The following is a 23,988-nucleotide window of genomic DNA, read 5'->3' as shown; positions in this document are numbered from 1 at the left end:
AATATAAATATTCCCTGCTGCTCTTGTTTCCACGTAACAGGAACAAATAGCGTTCTGGGTAGATGTAGAATCGCTGTTTTCCTCCAAACTACCTTTCAACCAACAAATATACAAAGGCACAAAATGTAAAAGCTGTTCTCTACTAGGCTTTATCTCTGGCCTTGGAAGTCTACATTCTGACCAGATAGCAAAGGCACAAATTAGGAGAGTCAAATAGCATTCCAGTGTTTAAAAAGCAAATAGCTGAAATGTGAGAGATGGAGAGTGAATGTGATGGTTACATAGGAGGTGGTATCTATGACGTTAGACTTTTCTGGGAAATGAGCTGACATTTAAACATCCCTACCCCTCCTCTCCCCTCCCTAAGTTAGACATCCCCTGTGATTATCTACGTATGTCAAGTGTCTAGGTTACTCGAGACCTTCAAAAAACCAGTTTATTTTCTTTAACACAAAATAGATTTCTCAAGGTCATGTTTAAGCTCATTCCATATAGCACCCATAGGATACATATAATTTTATTTTAGAAGGTTTTACTTACTTGTTTATTTGATGCTCTGTTCTGTTTCATTAGTAATGTCCCTATATAGGGATATTGCATGACTTTTCCTGGGGAGACATGAACAAATATCTTTTTATCTTAGATAAGGCACTAACAATATACCAATGAATTTGTTCTTCCCTAGATGAGCATGGTGAACCACTCTGTTTATTGGGATTAATTATAGTAACTCAAAAGCATCTATATTGCTGAAATGCCCACTCCAGCATAGGTGGCCACTCATGAAACCTGCTGATTCTTAATGAGTATAATATGAAATACCCAAGCCTGTGATGTTATGAATCTGTCTACTTTTATGTGCATAGATGTTTTAAAATAAAATTTTAGGAAGAATAACAATTTGAACCAATCATATCCCTCAAAGCCCCTAGGATCTAAAACACCAATCAAAGAGTACACATGGGGGAACCCATATCTCCAGCTGGATATGTAGCAGAGGATTGGCTTTTCTGGCACAAATAGTAGGGAATCCTCTTGGTCCTGAGGATGATCGATGATCCAGAGTAGGGGAATGCTAGGGCACTGAGACAGGAGTGAGTGGGGGGAGCACCCTCATTGAGGCAGGGGTTGGAGGAAGGGGATAGGGAGTTTGTGGAGGGGAAAATTGGGAAGGAATAACATTTGAAATGTAAGTAAATAATATAACTAATTAAAAAAGATAACTTTATTTTGCTTTTAGAATAGTAAAACACTCCATGAAACATTAGTATCCATCTTCTCTGTCATATGTCTGGTGATTGTTTTAGATAGTTTTTCAGCAAAAAAGTAAGCAAAATTTTGCAAATCATTCAGGCTTTATTGTGAACTGAACAATGTCATTATATTAGGAAAACAGTCAAGGAAATACAGACATGACTGGATATGTCTGTATTCCAATAAAACTTGATTTACAAACAAACAAAGAGATAAACAAGCAAACAAAATTTGGGATGAATATGGCCAGGATTGTAGTTTGCTAAACTGTGGAACAGTTGCCATCCCAAATCCAAGGAATGCCACTGTATATGTGCTGGACATACTTCTCATCATAGGTAAGTTACAAACTTTAAAACTAGACTTTACAAGAAAATTGAAGAAGAGAGGCTTGAGAAGGAGCGTAAAGCTGCCTTGCACTTGTAGTCATTCTGAAAACTGTCTTGATTAGGAAAGAAATGTGGAAAGGCAGCACAGAATAGTAGCATAAGATCCCTACATTTGAATCCAAGCCCCTTTCAGTCTATCAGGGGACAAGTTTCTTTTTCTTCCTTTGCCCCAATTTCTTCATCTGTAAACACACACACACACACACACACACACACACACGAGCAAGAGATGGGGGAGATAATGTTAATATATTCCTTGTTAAAAAAAAAAAAAGACTTGGGGTCAAAGCTGTAAAGGCTAGGGATAATAGTAGGTACAAGTTCTATCCACAAGATATTTCTTATTGCCCCAGAAATCTTGACCCCTGGAAATACACACAGCTCTCTGCTTGTTTTATCCTTGCTGTGAGCTACTGATGAAAACGACTCACTGTGTACTATGAATAGCTGTGCTGCCTTTAAACTCTCATGGTGCTAATGGCTGGTCATTTTATAGTTCTTTACATGAAAAAGATTGTACCTGTAGATGAATTGTTAACAAGGGAAAAGGCATCAAACATCACTAAAGAGAAGATACAAGTGCACAAATCAGTGGTGATCATGGGGACATATTAGGTGGCAACAGTTGTAATTATCAGTAAGTCAATAGAAAAATGGTATGCCTAAATGTAGACCATTATGGATGCTTCTAGATTCTGAGTCTTACTAATTTTTTTATTCTAAGATAGTGTTAATTTATTAATTTATTTACTTACTTTTTGCACATATGTGTGAGAGACATAAAAATCTGGGCTGAGGAGAATATGTGGCTCCATTTCACTTACGATAAAATTATGTTCATTTTTACATTTTCATCTCATTTTATGTAGCAAGTAAGTGACACTTAGAATGGTGGGTAAATCAGAAAAGACAAAGTTAGAATTCAAAGCTGATCACTGAGGCCTCACAGCCCTCTTTGAAACTACAATTCTACAAATCAGTTCAATTCAAGTAACAAGCACAGAAGGAGCAGATGAGGGATAGCATACACTCTGCTATGCAGTACCAATCCAGCAACATTTTGAAGAAGAAATAAAAGGGAATTAAAAGGCGCAGATTGTCAGCTGCTTAACTTTTACCATTAGAAATGGTCTCCACCTTAAGGCAGCTGGAGCAATCCTGTGGATGTGAAAAAGAATTTTAAATTAAGAGTAGATAAGTTTAGAGACTTGTCTTAATCAGTAGCATTATTAGATTATTTCTGCTGCCTGTGGCAGAGATAAAAGAGTATCTGGCTTTCAAGTTCAAAATGAGGTCAGTCATATTATGCCTGCAGCATGGGGGAAATTTGCCAAGATCAGTCAGTGAAAGCATAAAGACAGGTCATGCATCACGTGAGAATGGGCAGGCGCAAGAAACTAGTAGTAGAGGCTGGACACAGAGAATCCAAAGTTCAGAAAAAATGTTTGATGAAATCTGGGAAAAAAGTTACCACCTCCTAGAAAAAATTTATGGAATTCATGTCACTTGGTCATATCATTGTGTCCCTAAGCCTTTACAGTGGTTCTCAACTTGGATTGCCAACTACAAGAGAGCTCTGTATATCTATTATTGCCTGATTTCCCAACTCCAAGGAGTCTGGTTGATTTTATATATATCTGTGTTGTTCATCACAAGAGCTATTTCAATTAGAAAGCAATTAAGTTTAAGCAAAAGTTTAAATTTAGTTAATCATTTCTACTGGCCACATCTCAAATGCACATCAGCCATGTGTGAGCAATGATCACCTTGTCAGACAGTAGGCATAACCAATATTTCCATATTGGTTATAGAACATATAAAGTTCTATTGGGCCACAATATTCTGGAGGATGGGGCAGGGGAGTGCAGATATAAGCCCAACAATAGGAAAAATACCTGTGAAAGGTGATTTTTTTTTTTGGCCAAAATTCAGACATTGTAATTGTAAGTTAATAATAACTGTAGATGTGTGCACTGGTCTTACACACAACTTGGAACAGCAGCAGCCAGACATGGATGAAAGATGAGCTCAAGGTGCCCTACTCTTCGCTGCTGAATTATTTCCTACTGAAAGGCTAAGGGAGAGAGGGAGTTACTGCCTTCAGTGGTATACCTACTAATGACCCCACCAGGCTCCATTAGTCACACAGATGGCTTTGGTTAAATCAAATAGATCACACAAGAAAATCAAAAGTCATGAATCTAGGAAAGGGATAGGCAAAGAGGAGAAGGGTATTGGACAGAGATGAAAGAGGGAAGAAAGATGAGAAGAAGAAAGTAATGGATGTATAATATACATTTTTGAAACTGTTAAAGAACTAATTTAACTAATAAAGAAAAAAGCTTATTCGATCAATTATTCTACAAGTGGAAGTTTAGATAAATTGTCAACCTTTGACTGAAAATGCATATGTTGCCTTTCCTTACTTCAAATAAAGTGTTATGATTTATGCTTTTTGCGAGTTAATTATTAATACTGCTTAATAAGATAAATGATCCTAAACAGTAGCTATGAGACCTATTGTCCAGCATATCTCAGGCAACAAATTAGAACAAATAGAAGTTCATATTTCTGGTGATACTTGTAATTAACTTGTTAATGGAGTAAGTCCATCAAATCTTCTGTAAATTTGAAAAAATGGTTTAGTTTTTATTACAGAAGAAATCTTTTTGGGAAGAGCAGCTTTGCAAAGCAGTAAGGGCAGTTGAGGAAGCAAAATACCATAAATGAGAGGAATGAAATTGCTCAGTTCAGAATAAGTGCCCTGCCCTGTAGAGAGTTCATGTGACATTTTACTCTTAATGGGGGTCCTTTCATTGAGTATCATCACCCCCCCCCAAAAAAAAACCCAGCAGCAACCAATCTTATAATCTAGTGTTCTTCATTTTGGAAGTAATGATCAAAAAGAACAGCTGCAGAAAAATAAAATAGTGTTCTTTTCTACACCTTATCAAAACTAATGATAGCACATTCCAGTTTCTCTGTGAAAACCAGGAGACAATGACCTTATTTAGATATAACCCCCCCCATATACATAAGATAAAGCATGCATTTCTTATTTCTTCTGAAAAATTGTGTCATTATTTCTGACCTAACTAATTTTGCTTTGGAGAGTTCTTTTGAGAACATTCTTAAAGTTAAACATTAGGGCTAAAGAGATGTCTCAGTGGTTAAGAGCATCCAAAGGGTCAGTGTTCCATCTCTCACTCCAGCCTTATGGCATCTAATACTCTCTTTTGTCCTCTGTGGGAACCCAGGCACACACATGGTGCACAGATATACATGCAGACAAAATTCCCACCCACATAAAATACACAAGTAAAGTTTTAAGAAGTTACACTGCTCTGCTGTTTAGAAATATAGTGGCTTTATATTTTCACTTGTTCATTTGGTCTGCCAAGAAAGGTTTTACTAAATTAACTATTAGTCTTTTACTAAAAATAAATAATTATTTTTTCTTTTTCTTTTTTTTAATATTTTTATTAGGTATTTTCCTCATTTACATTTCCAATGCTATCCCAAAAGTCCCCCATACCCTCCCCCCCACTCCCTACCCACCCACTCCCACTTTTTGGCCCTGGCGTTCCCCTGTACTGGGGCATATAAAGTTTGCATGTCCAATGGGCCTCTCTTTCCATTGATGGCCGACTAGGCCATCTTCTGATACATATGCAGCTAGAGACACGAGCTCCAGGGAGTACTGGTTAGTTCATATTGTTGTTCCACCTATAGGGTTGCAGACCCCTTTAGCTCCTTGGGAACTTTCTCTAGCCCCTCCATTGGGGGCCCTGTGATCCATCCAATAGCTGAACCAATATAACAAGCCATTCTGGCTTTCGCGGATGACAATCTATTTGGGCAAAAAACTGCCTTCCTAAGATGAGATGACCCCCACCGCTTGCTCTAACTGCAAAATCACTGCCTCCAGTACAGAATATTCATGAATGTGGTAAACCGTCATTAATGTTAGTGTTTGTTTACTGTGGTTTTGACTTTCAGCTTCATGATCTTGAATAGTATTCTAGTTACCTAATGGTTTACATTAATGGCATATTTTGTATCTGAAACATCTAACCACTCTTCTTCCTGAACACACATCACGTCACAAATTGCCACAGGAGGATACTAGTAAGATGATGAAGGCCAGGGTGCCTAGAATGCAAAGAGGAGTAGCAGGTATACAGTTGAAAAAACAAGCGGTGGCTATGAGAGAAAGCAGAATCTTCCCATGCTTTTGCTGGTCACAAAGTCTCGTGACTGCTTAGCAATCCGAGGATTAACCGAAAAGATGTCACATTTGCACTGAGCTCCTTAAAGGAATAGATGAATGGAAATATCCTTCACAATTTGTAACTTTATGTATAGTCTTATTAATTCAGGTCTAAATGGAAACTCAGTGATACCTGTCAAAGGAGGTTAAGCAGACCAAAAAAAAAAAAAAAATCTATCAGTAATGATAGGGATCTAAGTGAATTTTCCTCATACTATCTTGGGATGCAGTTCTAGTGTTGAAAAATAACAGCATTATCTATTTCTAATATTTGGGTTTATACTATTTAAAATGTGAAGGATGCCAAAATACATTTATCTGCTCTGTCACTGAAGGACTTCCCACATGCTCAGTGAATCAATACATAAAGATCATTTTTTATTTTACTATCCACTTGATCACCTTCCTCTCTTTCCAAGGAAACATGAAAAGAGAAGGAATGAGCTATGCCATAGTCCCATGGGGGAGATAAATAAGAAGGCTGGGTCTACCACTTTTAACACAAGAGATTGTTGTGACTTAGTTACATAGGAATGTATAACAAACCATTCCAAAGCTTAGTGGATTTAAAGCAATCGTGACTGGACCTCTAACATGGGATAAATTCAACTAGTTAGTGCTTCTGAACTTGATAGTGTTCAATTAGAAGACTTCATTCATCTGGGAGATTAGTTAAGGAAGAGTTTAGTTGAGACATTGGGACAAGCAAGCCTTTGCTATTTTCCATGTGAACTGTTCATGGCTCTTTCTATAGACAATCTCTCCAACAGAGTAGTTAGATTTCTTTGAGGAGGGGGCAAGGGACATTAGAAAGAAAAAGTAGTCGTCAAGAATTCTATGTCTTAGGCTCAGATTTGTCACAACACCACCTCCTACCGTATCCAGGTAGTTAAAGAAAAATCTCAAAGCCAACCAGGACTAAAGGGCAAAAGTGTAAGCACAAATACTTCAGGGTGTGGCCCATACCTGGGAATACAACACATGCCATTGTGTTCTGCCCAGGTTTTATGGACAAGGCTGGTCTAAAAATAAAATCTATCACATTCCAGTGGCTCAAGCCCATTCATCCAACTAACCATTAACCACAAGGGAGCCTGGGAAGTGAAGTCTAATGCAATGCCCATGAATTCAAGGCTATAGACTTTCTGAGCAGTCACTCTTTTCCTGATTGTAGACTTCATGTCACTTCCGCCAAATGAAATTGTGTAAGGGAATCTGTGGTACATATAAATTGGTTAGCACATAATGTACACTTGGTTAATTTCCATTATCATGACACTTACTTACTATTATGTAGTGACTATTTGGTTTTATTCTATTTAAGTCAGCACACATTGATTTGGCTGTCATAATAAGGATCTTAGTTTAAGCAAAGAGCAACACAATCAGAAACACATTCACTCAAAAACTTGAGAAAGTTGTTCTACAGTATTTTTCATAAATGTGTAAAATATCACATTTATAAATGAAAGCAAAGTCTAGAAGGTAGTATGAATGCTAATACTTTTGCTACCCTTCATGATTAAGGATTGGGTATTTGGAAGAAGACCATTGTATCCACAGCATATTTTTTTTTTTGTTTGTTATCAAAAGTCTCTCCAATAAAGCTTTTTGTTCCAGTGTTGTTTGGAGGGCTTTTGGGTCCCTTAGTGGTTCTACTCCAATGGCTGATATTTAAATCTTAACGAGGCTTCCTTATCTTCACCCTTTTTCTGGCTTAAATGTATTTTCCAAAGTACACCAAGTACCCAACTTTCCCATCATTTCTCTATTTCCTTTGAAGGCTTGATTTGATTTTACTCATAAACTTTTGAGTTTCAAGACATTGTTTCTTGAGGTTGAGATTATTCAATTCAAGAAGTAGTGACTTTATTATGACATTTTTACTGACATTACATATACATATTTCAAAATAACTTCTTGTTAGGTCATGAAACTGGGCTTGGAAGGAGGATATGATTGGGTATCTTTGTCCTATGTCCCAATATATCCACACTGAATAAATTGAATTTTCTGATTTCATTATTAAAATAATAATAATAATTGGCCAGGCATGGTGGTGAATGGCTTTAAGACCAGCAGTTAGGAGGCATAGGCAGATAGATATCTATGAGTTTGAAGTCAGTCTAATCTATATGGTGACTTCAGCACTAGGGAGATTGTTCAGTGGCTAAGAACACTTGCTACTCTTGCTAATGATGATCTGGGTTTAGTTCTCAGCACCCACATGGAGTCACAACTGCCGGTAATTCCAGCTCAAGAGGATCAGATGCCCCTTTCTGGACTCTATGGATGCTGCATAAATGTAGTGCACACAAATGCATTTGTGTATAGACTCATACATATAAAGTTATAATAAGAGATTAAAAGAGCAATCCCGCCTTAAGTACTGGATATTACTTAATATGATCTCTTTCATACTGAACATTGATAAAACAGCTTCTACTAGTAATGATTGTGGACTGTGAGTTTCTTCTGATTAATTTGTAAGTTCTATGGGGATTGTGATCACAGCTGCACCACTCAAGAGTTGTGAATCTTTGGGCCAGTTACTTAATGTCTCAGAGATCCTATTTCTTGTTTGTCTGTAGTGGAGAGATGAAAGTATCACTAACTTATTACTTAAAAATCTTTTCACAAGTAAATGAGTCAGTACCCATAACACACTTAGAAAAAGGTATGACACCATATGAATTAAATATTACCATGTATTTCTAAAGTAACTAATTGTGAAAAATATAATTACATTTATTGGTTTTATGTGAAGTAACAATATCAAATAACTTTAAATGTGCATCTCACATCTATGGATGATTATCTAGCATTATTTGAGCCATATTGGTTATCTTCCCAAGCACTTTCAACATTGGGGATTTGAGGTTGATATAGGTAGATATATGTACAGTAGCGGGTAACTTTTACTCTGGTTTTCTCTTTCATCACTCTAGTAACACCATGTGGCATTTTGTTGTTTTTAAGTTTTTTTTTTCCTCGTGTTAAACACATATCACAAACAGAGACTGTGTACCTTTCATGACTAATCCCACAGAATTCCTGTAAAATTAAACTGAATCCCAACATTAGAAATCAGTATGAGTTTCCATAAAAATCATTCCTCAGTCAATTATAACCACAGCAATTATTTTGTCTAAATTCACTTGAGATCCATGAGAGAATTATAACATCATATTGACAGTGAAACAAATATGTGTTTTTGAATTGTATTTGTCCTATTGCCATATGTAATTCACAGAAATAATGATACTGAATGACAAGGACAATATTTTCTTTTTTGCTCTTCTTTTTGAGATTAGAAAATAATTATATAATCCTTCCTATTTCTCTCTCCATGTACCCCTTCATGTTCTTTTAAACTTATGGCCTCTTTTCCAATGACTGCTGTTATATGCATTAAATGTTTTAATTTTTATTTTCTTGCTGCCCTCCATCGATTTTACACCACACCTCTACGTGCTTTTGAACTCTCTTAAACATAGTCACGTGGCTATTCACTTGGACTCCAATCCCTTTGCTCAGAAAATGAACCACTTCTCAGGGAGTGTTGTTTCCACAAAGAATAAAATGAAGAAGCATGCAGTATGGTTTATCATAAAGAAGAATAAATCTGTTTTCTGGATTTTTAATGCAATGTTTTTTTTTTTAAAGAAATCAGTAGTTTCATAATACAGCTTAAAAACTGTGAAGCTTTTCTAAGTGGAGAAAGTATCCTATGGGCTTTATTGTACTATATCATGCTCCCACGGGTTTACCAGAGGCATCCAACATTCTTTGATGGATTCCTAATAAGGACACATTGCAGTTACGATTCAATTCAATTACTATTTGTAGATCCCTGTGGACATGAGATTGTTTAAAAGTAGAATCCTTTCTTAATTCCAGTATATATATATTTTAAAAGTCTTATTAAATATGAAGCAGAAAAAATCTAGTTTCAATTTCTCTTTTTGTTCTGCTCTCTCACTTCCCACTTCCTCTCCAGCCTGTTCTCTCTCTGTCTCTCTCTGTCTCTCTGTCTCTGTCTGTCTGTCTGTCTGTCTGTCTGTCTGTCTGTCTCTCTCTCTCCCTCCCTCTTTCCCTCCTCATTTCTTTCTTAAATTCACCCACTCACTCAATGACATATTTTGCCAGTGTTCAAAAGGGACAGGAACTAACTTCTCATTGGTCTGGTGAAAAGATTGCAGCAAAAAGTATCCTGGAGTCATAGTTGAGCCATCTGGGACATTTCTCTCACACCTGATAAGATTTTCTGTTTCAAGATTCATTTTTCACCAATTTTTTTTAAAAAGCAGAGTCAAGTTCCTAGTCCAAGCTAAATTCAGTTAGATTAGAGAAGACAGCAAAGAGGCCGAGAATAGAAGTCATGGGTAAGCACCGTGTCTATATACCTATACTCCCATTTCTTTTACAGAAGGTGGTTGTGATAAGAAATGTAATTCTGTAATACCTAGCTTGTGATTTAGGGAGAAAAGTGAACAATCAGCATGTGGGATGTGTGGCTGCTAAAACTGCTTGCGCCGATAGAGATTTATGAGCACAGCTCGTTTCCAGACTGATTGATGATGCTGAAGCAGCGGGAAATGTGCAAACCACAGCAGGAAGGCGTGCTCTGCAATTAACGGGAGCAACATTATTCGTTTGATTGCTGCAAGACTAAGGAACCGGTTGATTGGAGGTCTCAGAGTCAAAGGTTTTACCTTCCTCTCTCAACTTCTTACATGTGCTGCAACATGTTGCCTGTGGTTTCAAGAACAGATACAGGATTTGGAAAGCAACTTATACAGGAGACAAGGCTAATGCTAACATGTTACATTACCAAAAGGAAAGGTCTTAAGCTACTATGTTTAGAAACACATTCTGGCTTACCTAACTGTAAAGAATCTGCTGTTGCCATGGCTTAGTGGTGAAAAGAAATGCAATTTCACTCTCATGTTCAGGGTCCTCCTTTGCTGCTGTAAGGGCGACTTTACTAATAGCTGTTGCTTTACTTATTTGTAAGGTGAGGGATTTGGGCTTGTATCTCCTGAGAGATGTTCGCATGTGTGTATAGTAGTGGTTATGAGATTAAATTCTAGAGCCCAAAGCCTGATTTCAAATCCCAACTCTAATGTTCACTCATTTTATAATCTGGGAAAGTTACATAAAGTTTGTGTCTCAGTTTCTCCATCTGCAAATACGAAGATAATAATGATGTCATTATCCTCAAGGATATGGCAACCATTGTATGAGATAATATAAATAATGATCATAGGGTGTTAACTAGTTGACACTGAACAATTTATAATGTGAGAAGAATTTTCAAGGCCTCATCCATTACTAAGAGCCAATTCTTCTAATTTTAGTGAACAGATTTAATTATAGAAAGGCACACAGATTAACCCTGTCACTGAGACTTTTCTTTTTTCTTTTAAGATTTTTTTCTTTGATTGGATATTTTCTTTATTTACATTTCAAGTATTATCCCCTTTCTAGGTCTCCCCTCCAGAAACTCCCCATCCCATTTATCCATGCAAGTTTTTTTTTCAACTTTATACATCATGGGATCCATGCAGGCTATTTTGCGTCCATAATTTGAGCATAGCTTAAAACTAAGAATTGAATCTAAGGGTACTAGAAAAGCTCCATGGCTCAACTGGAGAAGTTCAGAAAAGAAAATGGCCTTTCAGTCTCACATCTTTTTCATTTAAAGACATTGAACATGTGGATGTGTCCTCTCTGTGATAACCATTAGCAAGGACTTTCCTGTAAGAAAATATGTACTGTACATGTCATTTATTTTCCCAGATGGTGTTAGCAGGTTTCCAGGTTTGACAATATTCTTTTTTTCTTTTAGGTCTATCAATAATTCACACATAAATGAGCCATTCTCACATGACCATTTCTTTTAACATTTTTCATATTTTTATTTATATATGTGGGCACCTTCGTGTTCTTGTATGTGGCATGGTATGCCTGAGATCAGAGGTCAAGCAGTCAGAGTTAGTTCTCTTCTTATACCATATGAATTCAGAATGACTGAGCTTAGCTCTTCAAGCTTGGAAACAAATCCCCTTGGCAACTGAGATATTTCATCAGCTCAAGGTCCCTAGAAAACAATCTGTATTTCACCCTACCATCTATGTTTCCAAAGTCCCAATGATCACATTGCCATCTTATACAGGTTCTTTATGGGCTCTTCAGGATATATTCCAAAGAAGCACAACCTTGGAGACAAGAAAAGTTACTCTAAAGGGTTAATTGTAAATATAAGTTTGCCTTAGTACTTTTAAACTGGTGCAAAGCTCAGAAAATATTTTCTGCAAGAGCCAGATACTAAAATGGTTCCACTCTGTGGGCCAGGCAGACTTTGTTGCAAACTGTGTAGCTTTACTGCTGACGTGTGAACACAGCCACAGGCAGTGTCCACACGAGTGATTGTAACTGTGCTCCAATAAAACTTCAAGGTTTGGCTTATGGGCAGCAGCTTGTTGATTCCTGTTCTAGTCAAGATATTATAAGAAAAATACTCATTGTTCCCATTTCACAGATGATGAAAATGAAGTATTAGCTTGTTCAAAACCCAACTGGCTGACAAATAGTGGTGCCAGGACCCAAATCCAGGAAGTTGTTGCTTTTAGCAACTACTCCATGTCAGCCAGTGGGATCCTTGGCTCTTGAATTCTGCATGGTTTGTCATACATTTCTGTAAGGGCTGTCCACAAAGCTCCCACAGTAATCTTTCTTCCTCTGCCCTGTCCTATATGCTTTGCCAGTGCTTGTCATCTTGTAACTTCCCGTGAGATACTTGGCCATCCTGTGTCTTTATCTGCTTTCTCTTTTGTTCACTAATGAGTCTTAAGTACTTTGAAGAGCTCCTGGCCTGTAGAACACGCTCATCCAATACTTGTTGAATAAACAAGATAGGCCTTTGCATGTTTGGATTTGGACACTCTTCAAGTAGCAATTCTATATGAAGGTGAAAGTTCAAAGTAGGCTAACATTCCTAGAAACTATGTCTAATCTTCTGAAATTCATGCTCAAGATAAAATAGAACTACTCTTTTAAAATTATAAAGTCCAGAGTCAATGGATTTCTGAAAGTATATGACATAGAAGAGGTATTAAATCCTCATAAAGTATACTGAGGAGTAAGGAGTCAAAAGAGGACAATTGAAAACTGGTTTCCTGTTGAGTGCAGAAAGGAACTGTCTCTTTGATGAGTCCAGCCAGTGAGTGGTGTGACAGCCACATAGACACTCAGCTTTCCCCAGAAGCTCGCAAAGAAGGAAGTTTCCTGTGATTGTCACATGTTTATTTTGGAGTGAGAAAGACCAAGGCAGAAATGTTTATTGTGTGGCTTGGTATTTCAATTTATACTATGCTTCAGTAGTGCATATGACTATATGGGAAGCATGCCTTTACTAATTATTATTATATGGCACTAGTACTTGTGACATTTATGATCTAAATGACAGATCATTCTTTAGTGTCTAAGCTATTTACCTTGTGCTTCTTGCCTTCAAAAAACCCTGATCCAACTGGCACCTAGAAAAAAGGAAATCCACTCCAACAATAGTGGAACTATTTATTCAAAAATTCAGCACACGTTTCTTTAAGAGTTTTACATGTCACTGAAAGTGCCATGCTTCAGAAGGAGATGCAAATTTAGAGTGATGATTAATATTAATTATAACTTAAATTATCACTTATTCACAGCCTGTCAGGAGCTAATAAGCCCTCCACAAGAAATTCATTTTCATTGTCGTGGGTGATCCACACATGCCTGAGAGTTAATTCTTCCTCTTTCTGCATGTACTACTGAGGAATCTGAGACTCAAAGATGTTCAGAATCTTGTCAAAAAGTTCGCATATAATTGGACCTGAGGTGCGGTACTTTAAATTTTGAAGTCCATGTTAAATCAAAAATGAGCATGTTTGACAGTAATAATTTCCCCACCATGATTCTGACATACTGAGTTGACAGAAAATAGTTTGACAAGAACTATATCAATCCCTTCCTGGCCCTCTTGGATTGGCCAGTTTATTATTGGGTGTGGTTAAAGAGATACTCCAATTATAGAGGAGCCCTAAACACATAATAAACAGTTTGCTGTACACTCAACCCAAATTATTTCAATCAATTTTATTTCATGGGAAACTCAAACTTGTTTGTAAAGATTCGCAGATCAGCCCAAAAGAATTAACTTTCTGAATAAAACATAGACATTGAGTTTTGGGTTTGCCTTTTAATTCTTTTAACTAACTGTGGATACATAGACTTTTGATGGGAAAGAAATCTCTTTAGTTAATGTTGTTGGTGAGGTCCTCTCCAGTTAAACAAAACTCTATTTTATTGAGGCTTTTGTTTGTTTTTTATGTATTATTTTGTAGTATTTGTGTTTCTTGAAGCTGGTTCAAAAATAGCTGCTAGGATTTTTCTTATATGCATAACATAAAGAATCCTAAATGATATTCATAAAATACATAGTTCATGCCTCTGATAACAAAATGTATAAATGATAAGATTTCCTGGCACCAACATTTTAAGGGGATTCTCTATATTCAAGCTTAACAGCAGATCTAATATATACCCTGTCAGGGTTCCTCATCCTCTGAAATATTAGTAGTTTGAATCAGATAGACATTTATAGTGCAGAAATGCTTCATGCATTATATGACAGTTCATTGGGTCCAGCCCCCTCTCTCCAGATTTCTGTCTCTGTTTCTGTCTTCCTCTGTATATCTTGCTCTCTCTTCCTTTCTCATTGAAATATCTTTCCAAGTTTGAGTCAAAATGATTAGTCCCTGTCTCTCTGTCTCTCTTTATCTCTCTGTCTCTCTGTCTCTCTGTCTCTCTGTCTCTCTGTCTCTGTCTCTCTGTCTCTGTCTCTCTCTCTCTGTGTGTGTGTGTGTGTGTGTGTTTGTGTGTGTGTGTGTGTGTGTATGTGTGTGGGTGTTGGCTTTTTCAGATAGAGTTTACATAGCGCAGAGTATCCTCAAATCCAAGATCCTCTAGGCTCTGGGTCTCCAGTACTGAGCTCACATATATACACCATCATGCCCTGCTGTCCAATATTTCTGCACTTCTTATCTCTTTTTTTCAATGTGTTCTCCCCCTGAGTGTTTTAAGACATTTCTTAGCACTCATCTTTCCTTTTCAGATCTGATTGTGTTCCTCTTTTAGTCAGTGTTCCTCATATACTGGTATTTATTGAGAAAAAATGAAAATCTACTTTGCATTGCTTACACAGAAAGCTTTAAGGAGTCTGGCTTAGACTTGTGCTTTGTTTTGCTCACTGCTATTTCTATCTTTCCAGATGTATAGAATAAGTCTGTTTCCTCATTTGTGCTGGGAAAACCCTCATCTTTCTTAGTCAATTTTCAAGTCTCCATCAAAACATTACCTTCTCTACAATGCCTTCATTGATCTACAGACAGATGGTAACGCTCTGTGTTCTAGGCAGCCATTGCATTTGACACTTATTTCTAAGACCATAATATGTCTAGTTTCTAGATTGTGTTCTTGCTACCTGAAAGGTAACACTTTAAGGACAGAGGCTATGCTGTTATCTGAATAATCTCAGGCCTACTACAGTGCTTACTATGAGGTATGTACTATTGAATATTGTTTGAATTAGCCACGAGGATAGAATAAATAAAAACATGGTAGGAATGTTATGAATCAGTTAATTTCATTCATAAACTATAGTTTTGAGATTGGGAGAATGTATGTAGACCACTAGCCAAATGTAGCCTGCTATATAGTTTTGTAAATCAAGTTTTATCAAATAAGCCACAACATAATTCTTTTATAAATTATCTATGGCTACTTGAATGTTCCAGAGGCAGTTAGGTTATTGAAACAGGATCAAGAGGGCCCACAAGGAATGAAATATTACTCTATGACCCTTGGTAAACACAGAGGCTGCCAATATCAGCTAAAAGGTAGTAGAATTCTCTATAGAACAGCTTTTTGAACACTTTTTCAAAGGGATATATAATTTTATTTTTACACTTAGATAACAAAAAAGAGCTTCCTTAAATATTCAAATTTCATATCTAAAAAATGAAAACAGGCTAGCAAGATGGATCAGTGAGTAAACTAGTGTCAGGGATATGAGTTTAATTCCAGGAATTCCAGAACACATGAAAAAAAACTTATTGTGTCAAGTTGTCTTCTGATCTCCATAAGTGTACTGTGACACACCTGTGCCTGCACACATACCCCCAAATAAACAAACAAAAATGAAACAAAATTTAAAGTTACAAACATATTTAGTGTTTCTTATCTGGGGAAAAATGCAAATCACAAAGTCTTGAGCACATATATATTTTAATATCTGCTGGGACTCCTAAAATAGATCCCCTAGGATACTAAATAAATCATATTGTTATATAGTATAAATTTGCAATATAATTTATTCAATGCTACAATTATGATATTGGTAATGTAAAAAATGCTGATCACCTCAACGAGTTGGTAGTTGAATAAAAAAGCATACAGCACAAACAATGATACACCATACTCTTGCAAAAAAACCCATTTGTTCCCTCTATGAAATGCACATAATAGAAAGTACTAGCGCAGTTTTTCCTGTTATGAAAATACACACAAAAATATATTTCCTATATATCCATAAGAGGAAGTAGGTTCCTCACAACCACATGGTTTTCCTTAAGCTATGCATGCACCATCAAATGAGAACTGTTGACCCAGAAGCCAGGTTATGTTTTGATTTTTTGCAACGGACTAAGAAAATGCATCCTAAACTAAGACAGGATTTGGTTTGAGGACTAGAGAGCCAACTATGGAACACAAATGTGAAATTTGTTTGCCTCTGTTTCTGCCTAAGAGAGAAGGAAGTTTGTGACAAATGAGTGAACTGTGTAACGCTTCTTGTTTTTCTCTTGGCCGGCAGGGTGACTTCACCTGGAACAGCATGTCTGGTCGTAGTGTGCGCCTGAGGTCAGTCCCCATCCAGAGCCTCTCAGAGCTGGAGCGGGCAAGACTGCAGGAAGTGGCTTTTTATCAGTTGCAGCAGGACTGTGACCTGGGCTGTCAGATCACCATCCCCAAAGGTAAGGCCCTGTTTGCATGATCTGCCTTTCTGTGGGGGGTCTGCCAGCCACCTGTTCTGCCAAAGCCACAGGCTGCACATTATTCTCACGGCTAGCATTAACACAGAATGGAAACTACAGCTTCTTAGTGGATAGCTGGCATCCCAGCCCATTTTGAAAGACATGCCCAAACAAGACAATGTACATGCTGGCTAAATATTTTTAAAAAGAAGGTTAACTGGGGGCTGGGGGAGGAAAGCCAGGCATATCTCAAAAGTTTTCATGGTTTCACATCAACCAAGAAGAATGCTTATAGAAAGGTCAACTAAAAAGGTTGGAAGAAAACTGAGACAACTTGATTTCAACATAACTATCTAGGAAGACTGTCTCAGATCTGTTAAGCTTGCAGGTTTGATCCCTTACACACTGAGAATCTGAGACATTATTGCCATGAACTTTATTTGTAGCCAGTCTTGGTAGTATTTTGTTACTGTGACACTTGAGTCCAGGCATACTGCTTTCCTGGTACTTTAACACAAGGCCTGATTCCCACAGGACTGAGAAGAAGGGACCTGAATTCATTTAGTCCATAGAAAGCTGTCTCTGAATGATTACTGTCATCTGCAAAGGCAGTTTTTATAATTGCATGACACAGAAAACTAACTTGAGGCAGAATGAAAAAAATCGTACTTTATTATCGAAACTATAGTAAACTTGTTCATAAAGAGTTTTGACCAGTGGGCTTAAAACAAAAAATGAAAGCAGAAGAATGTAGGCAAGTGTCTGGAAGGTAGACATGTTATTAATATTTATTCATCAGATAAGTACATGAATACATGTATATTCTACTTCATCTCAAAATTCCTCAGAGGTTCCTGTGTTGAAGGCTTTATCTGTATTGCTGAGGTAAGGCTTTAGGGATGCCACTGGATTCCAGGGGCTCTGACAAAATGCATGAATGACTGGATTGTCTGGAGGTGATGGTACTTAGTGGGAAGAAGTAGGTTACTAGGGCATGCATCTGGAAACTGAGTCTAGTCCAAGCAAGGCTTCCTCTCTGACAGTCTGCCTACTTGCCATCATGCACCATGCAGTTTTGTTCTACCACAATGTGCCTCAAAATAAGCCCAGAAACAGGGGATCCAAGTGACCATGGACTAAAACTTGTAACACCATATATATTTATGCCTTTTAAACTGTTTATCTCGGATATTTAGTTGTAGCCATGCATTAACAGAAAAACAACTACCATAATATATAACGTGTATGTGTATATGTATGTGTATGTGTGTGTATGCGTGCACATGCACAGGTGCACATGCATGCATGTACAATGTGGTTCTCGAGTAGAACTGATCTTGCCTTTCATCTCCCAAAGGACATCTGCGAATTTCTGGCCATCCATTTGGCTGTCATACTTTGGGAGAAGGTTCTACTGTCATCAAGTGGGTTCAAGTCAGAAATATTGATAAATCACTTATAATACATATGACAACCTTCCTTCATCGTCATTATCAGGTCCCAAATATTCAGGACCAAGGCTAAGCCGTTTCACCTTACATACAAGCATATGCTCAACATTCTTTCATTCATGGTGGCGATGGGTCTGGGCTTTGTTTTTGTTTTATTTTGTTTTGCTTTTTGACTTGGGTGTACTAGTTTAGGAGTCTAAAGACTAGAACCTAAGTACCCATCTTATCATCCCTCCATTCCCACACTAGCCATTTGAACTTAGGCAATTACCTTTGCAATAGAAAAGTTGGTTATTGACGCTACAAATGGGACAAATTTTGGAATACAGAGTTTGCCATTGGATAGTGAGTCTCTGAGCCATGCTTTGCTTTTTCTTTAGGCTGAAATCTCTGATACTCTGTTGGAGGATGTGACAGAGTTCATAATCAATCTAGAGGGTGTCTACTGATGGGCAGAATGTAGATGTCAGTAACAGAAGTCATGGTTGTTTTGCTTTTTTCTTCTCCCCCATTGCCACGACAGTTGTAGTTATCATTCCCATTCTTTGTCACTCCATTTCACATGAATCTCACACATAGATACCCTCCACACTGATGAGAAGTTCTCCTGTACTTGCAGAAACTGTACTAGAGATGACAATGTCAGCTACTGTTTCATTTACAGCCAGGCTTTCTTCTCTTTCCTGGCCTTGCTTTGGGAGGGTACAGGAGAAGTTTGTCTTTCCCACCCACTTAGCTCACAAGGGTCCTGTGTAATCATCACCAATCGGACTATCTCCTTTTCATGAACACAAACATTCTTTGCATTCCTAAGAAAGTGGAAATTTTAGCAAACAGAGTTTATACTGAAGGACATGATAACTTTGAAAAGGCTTTGAATTTAATGCATATGAGATAAGCTATCAGGAAAGAGATTATTCTTTATAGCATTAGTTTAAAATCTAGTTAATTTGATGTGTCTCCTTGTTCCTGATTTTGAAAGAGGCCATTAAAGTAAATACCATTACCAAATAGAACTGCTATAAAACTTGTCGGCTAGAGGCTTTGTCTATAACTATGTGGTTCCAAATCCCCTCAAGGAATGATTCATAATACTGAGCTGTTACAAAATTTTGCCAGGCCATGTGGGATATTTCCATACTTTCTATCAAAATAGGAATTAACAGTTTACAAATAAGTTTTATTATTTATGGAAGAGGGGAAAAGTTGTGATCAAGTGTAAAGGGTTAGAATTTCTGGAAACATTGTTTGGGGTAGGTGATTTATAGATGTGGAATATCGGCTGAGCTTGTTTGAATGTGTGACAAGTGCCACACGCTATGATAGCAGCTTTAGACTGATGTGGCCACTTAATCCCCATGCAAACCCCAAAGTAGACATTCTAAACAGCGTTATATTCACTGGGAAAGTAATTTCCCTGAGGGAGATAAGCACAACATCCAGGGTCTAGAACCTAAAGAAATGATACTATTCCTGATAAGATAGGAGACTCACTGGAAATGAAAACAATCAAACGAACATTTGCATTTCCCATCACTTGGAGATGATTGTGTAGGCTGATTTGTGGAGACTGGGGCTTCCTGGATTTAGATAAAGATACTCTGGCATACTCCACAGCTTCAAAATTCATCAGAGAGAGGGAAGAATTGAAGTTCAGGGAAGTCACTGAGATAATTCCCTAGAATAGATGATCGTGGAGAATTTTCCCTTGCCTGGAGTGATAACAACTAGAAATTGGTTATTTGGGCAAGGGTTCAGGTGAGGTAGATTAGAGGGGACCATATGGAATTTCAGTTCATATTGTTTCTGAATTCCCCATGATGTCAGATGCAGTTTTATTTGGGAATAAAGGTCTAAGAAGACATCTTAGAAGATGTCTTAGCTGTCTGAGAAGAAAAATGGAAGAAGAGATCTAATGTACTAGCAGTAATGTTGTATTTCATGGCAATTGACTATCCATCTGGAAATTGTAGATGAGAGTTTAGAATGTAAAATAAGCTTCCTGGCAGTTAAGCACTGTTAGGAAAAAAAAAAAAAACACTTAATTTTTACTTTAAATTCCTTAGTCCTGGTTAATCAAAGTCCCCTTCAATTAATATTAGAATGGAGTTTAATGAAAGGAGAGAGGTCCATAACTAATTTAATATGTGTCCTTTGTCTGCAGAATGACACTACAAGATCTTAACCCTTTGATTAACACATTAGCTGACAGAACAGAAGAATCTTGCAAATGTGATACACCAATATCTTTGAGATAGAGCAATTATTCTACATTGTCTGAAAGGGCCCAGACTAATCACACAAGTGATTGTAACTGTAAGGATGGCCAGAGAGATACAATGCTGCTGGATTTGAAGATGGAACAAAAGGGCTGTAAAAAAAAGAATACATGTGGCCCTGGGAGAGTAAAAAAAAAAAAAGTCAATGGAATAGATTCTTTCATGAAGTGCCTCTAAAGTACCCATCTCTGACACCTTCATTTTAGCCCACTGAGATCCATTTCAGGCATTTACTTCCAGCATTGCAAAGTAAAAAGGTAGAGCTGTTCATTTCTAAGTTTGCAATACTTTGTTACAGCAGTATTAGCAAACCAAAATAGTATGCAAGGTAATAATTAAAATGAAAAACAACAGAGTTTAAGTTGGATCTGAATAGTCTTGGCTATGGTTGGAAATCTCAACACTGAGGGAGGAAGATTGTGAGTTCAAGGCCAGCTTAGGCTATGTAGCAAAGGTTGCTGTCCTGTGTTTGTGCTATCCTTACTGGAAAAGTCCAGGTGTAATGTGATAGATCTCTTTGTAGATTTTTTGGTAAACATCACAATCAAACTGTAATGTGGAGCAGAATCCACAGTCTGCTGGAAATGCCAGAAGGAATCAAGTAATGCTAAATATGTATGATCTCTAGGCTTGTAAGGCCTCAAAGAGGGACTCTAGTGTAGGAGCTCTGAAACTAATGTCACCTTCTTTGTGTCCACCACCATTTCCTTGGTCCTCCCACAGAGGATCATGACTTTCCATGGGACAGGGTTATGTATCATTTGTCTCTGGAACTAGAACACCAGGTACAAGGCACAGTTCACCAGTAAGTCTGTCAGAAATGAATGAATGCATGAGTATACTTCTTTAAAGTTAAACTTCCCCTTTGCTCTTTCCTAACCTTGCAAAAAGTATTGATCATCTTTCTCACATCTTCCCCAGTATCTCCAGGATTGGGTTTTAAGTTACCTTAATGATTTCCTCTAGCTTCACCCTGTACTCATTTTCCAGCTTTAATTGATGGTCTTATGGGTTAATGTGAGGTTGAAGTGTAGTAACAACCATAATGAGTTTAAAGCATCTACTGACATCTCATACATTCTCCATAAAAGCTATCCATCTCCAGCAACATGATAATTATCATTGTCATCATTGCTATATCACTTGTTCATGCGTCTTCCCTCAACTCTTTATCTCATCTTAATTATAAACCATGAGCCTCCTTTTGCTGTCTTCAATTCAGGACTTCTTCACTGTTCTATCATACCTAAAACCACCAGAGTAATCATAAGCCACAGAGCTTACTCCTATATTGGAGAAAAAAAAATCTGAAAGTTTCCTGCAGCTTACCTTTATCACTGTTGAAATATTTCATACTATATAAAATATAAAAGAACAAATCCATTTACTTAATAGTCTGTAATAATGTACCAATGTAAACCAATGCACCACTTATTTAAGTCTATGTTCTTGGAACAGTAGATTTTAAAATATATCTAAAATCTATACTGAGAAATAAATTATACCTTACATCTCAGCCTGGGAAACATGTGAACCAAATGGTATTCTCTTGTCAGAGTTAAACTTAAATACTTTCTACAGCACTCTCAAATACCCACTTCTGTTTAATTCTGTGTTTTTTTTTCTAAAACACTTTTCCATGACCTACTATATCTTCCTGGTTCAATAGTAGATGTATGCCCTACAATTTTACCATCACACATTCTTGGAAGACAATCAAGAGGAAAATAACAAAAAATCATTATGAATAACTTTTAAATGTTCTTTGCTGAGGCTCTAGGGGACTTTGTAAGTGAAAAGGAACATTTGTTTTTCCTGTATGTTTAGAGAGATGATGCTAGGGCTACAGCTATCCCCTCAGTGAGAGGCACACCTGGGAGGATTCTATATAGCTGTCCTGCTCATTAGTAAGAACAAGTTTGATGCACCACCCAATGAAGATAGATATGTAATGCACTGAAGATATCAGAGAGAAAAGGTGGAAATCCACTGAATAAAAGAGCCATACAACTACCCTACTTCTTCTATATTACTGATAAAGTAAGATGAAGAGTTTTTATATCAGCCATTTGTATTAAATGTTCATAGTTTTCAGTCAAATGTATCTTAACAATGAGTAATACAAACGCTGCTCTACAATGTGTTTTTCTACTTCTAGATCCATCAGACATGTCAGGTAATGCCAGATGTATATGTATCTGGCATTACATAGAAGTTCTGGATTGGTATGTGCTCAGTATTTGAAGGTGTGCTTGTGTGTGTGCATGTGTGTGTGTTTAAGATAGGGAGGGTAAAAGACATCTTTGCATGTGTGTTTTACCTAGCTTCTGCAGACAGTGTATGCACCTTGATATTGCTAAAGAGAGCAGTGAAGCAGAATATGTTAAATGGCGACTCAAAGAGATTGACCCTAGATGTTTAAGGTATAGTTCTAGCCTTAGGTTCATTTTTATATTCCTATATGTCTAGCCATATCAAAAGCTATCCATATCCTCTACTTGTCCCAGGTCACTCAACAGACAAAAATACAAATATATAAATTGTAGTCAAAGATGAAATCATTCCAGTTGCCCTTTAGGAAGAACACACCTCATCCATCTTCTCCAGTAAAAGGCAAGAATGACAGATGCTTTATTACAGTTGCTTTTGTAACTTTCTTCTTGGATGCTTCCTCTAGGAGCTGATGACTTGTATAGTGTATAGTTCTCAAGTGTGTGCTTCGGCATGATTCAGTCCTAGTACAGAGCAGATGCCCAATTCTTTCTGTCACATGCTTTGTGATTCAATGTCCACAAATAGTATTTCATGTTCTGAGGCAGTATAGTTTTCCATCCAAGGTCTTGTCTTTACTTGTGACAGTGACACACATTTATATATGTGTGTTGGAACACTGGCCACTACCATACAAGGCTTTGAAATATTGAGCAAAGTTCTCATCACTGCAGTTTCTAAAATATTCTGGCATCTTTCAAATATTTTACGACTACCTGTGCTCCCCATTGGGATTACTGCCTAAAGTAAATTTAATAACTGCAATTTTTGTAGTTGGGTTTTTTGAATGATCAGAAGTTTATAACCCTCAGGTTTTAGTGCTTATACATGTGAATAAATATTTTTTCCATATGAAAGTCAATTCTGTGTGAGAATTAAACAAGAAAGATAAATAACATTTTATGAAGTTCTTAACAACTAACCTCACAATATATAGTCATTAATATATAATAAGTAGTATCTATAAAGCAATATACCATATATTTATAGATATATAAA

At 37.1% G+C, this 23,988-nt stretch overlaps 1 protein-coding gene across 3 annotated transcripts in view; it reads left to right on the top strand.

Moving 5' to 3' along the window:
* Arhgap6 (Rho GTPase activating protein 6) overlaps positions 1–23,988 on the top strand; it is a 511,317-nt gene that overhangs the window by 419,778 nt on the left and 67,551 nt on the right. For all 3 annotated transcript variants that reach the window (XM_021152834.2, XM_021152836.3, XM_029473246.2), the window contains exon 2: positions 16,829–16,988. In XM_021152834.2, the coding sequence (XP_021008493.1) occupies positions 16,829–16,988 (160 nt within the window). The remainder of the gene's footprint in view (positions 1–16,828; positions 16,989–23,988) is intronic.

This window comes from Mus caroli, unplaced genomic scaffold, assembly GCF_978045245.1.
Source record: "Mus caroli unplaced genomic scaffold, Mus_caroli_1 scaffold_5, whole genome shotgun sequence".
In the NCBI taxonomy this organism is placed as follows: Eukaryota; Metazoa; Chordata; class Mammalia; order Rodentia; family Muridae; genus Mus; species Mus caroli.
This window is presented reverse-complemented; position numbering and strand designations above follow the sequence as displayed.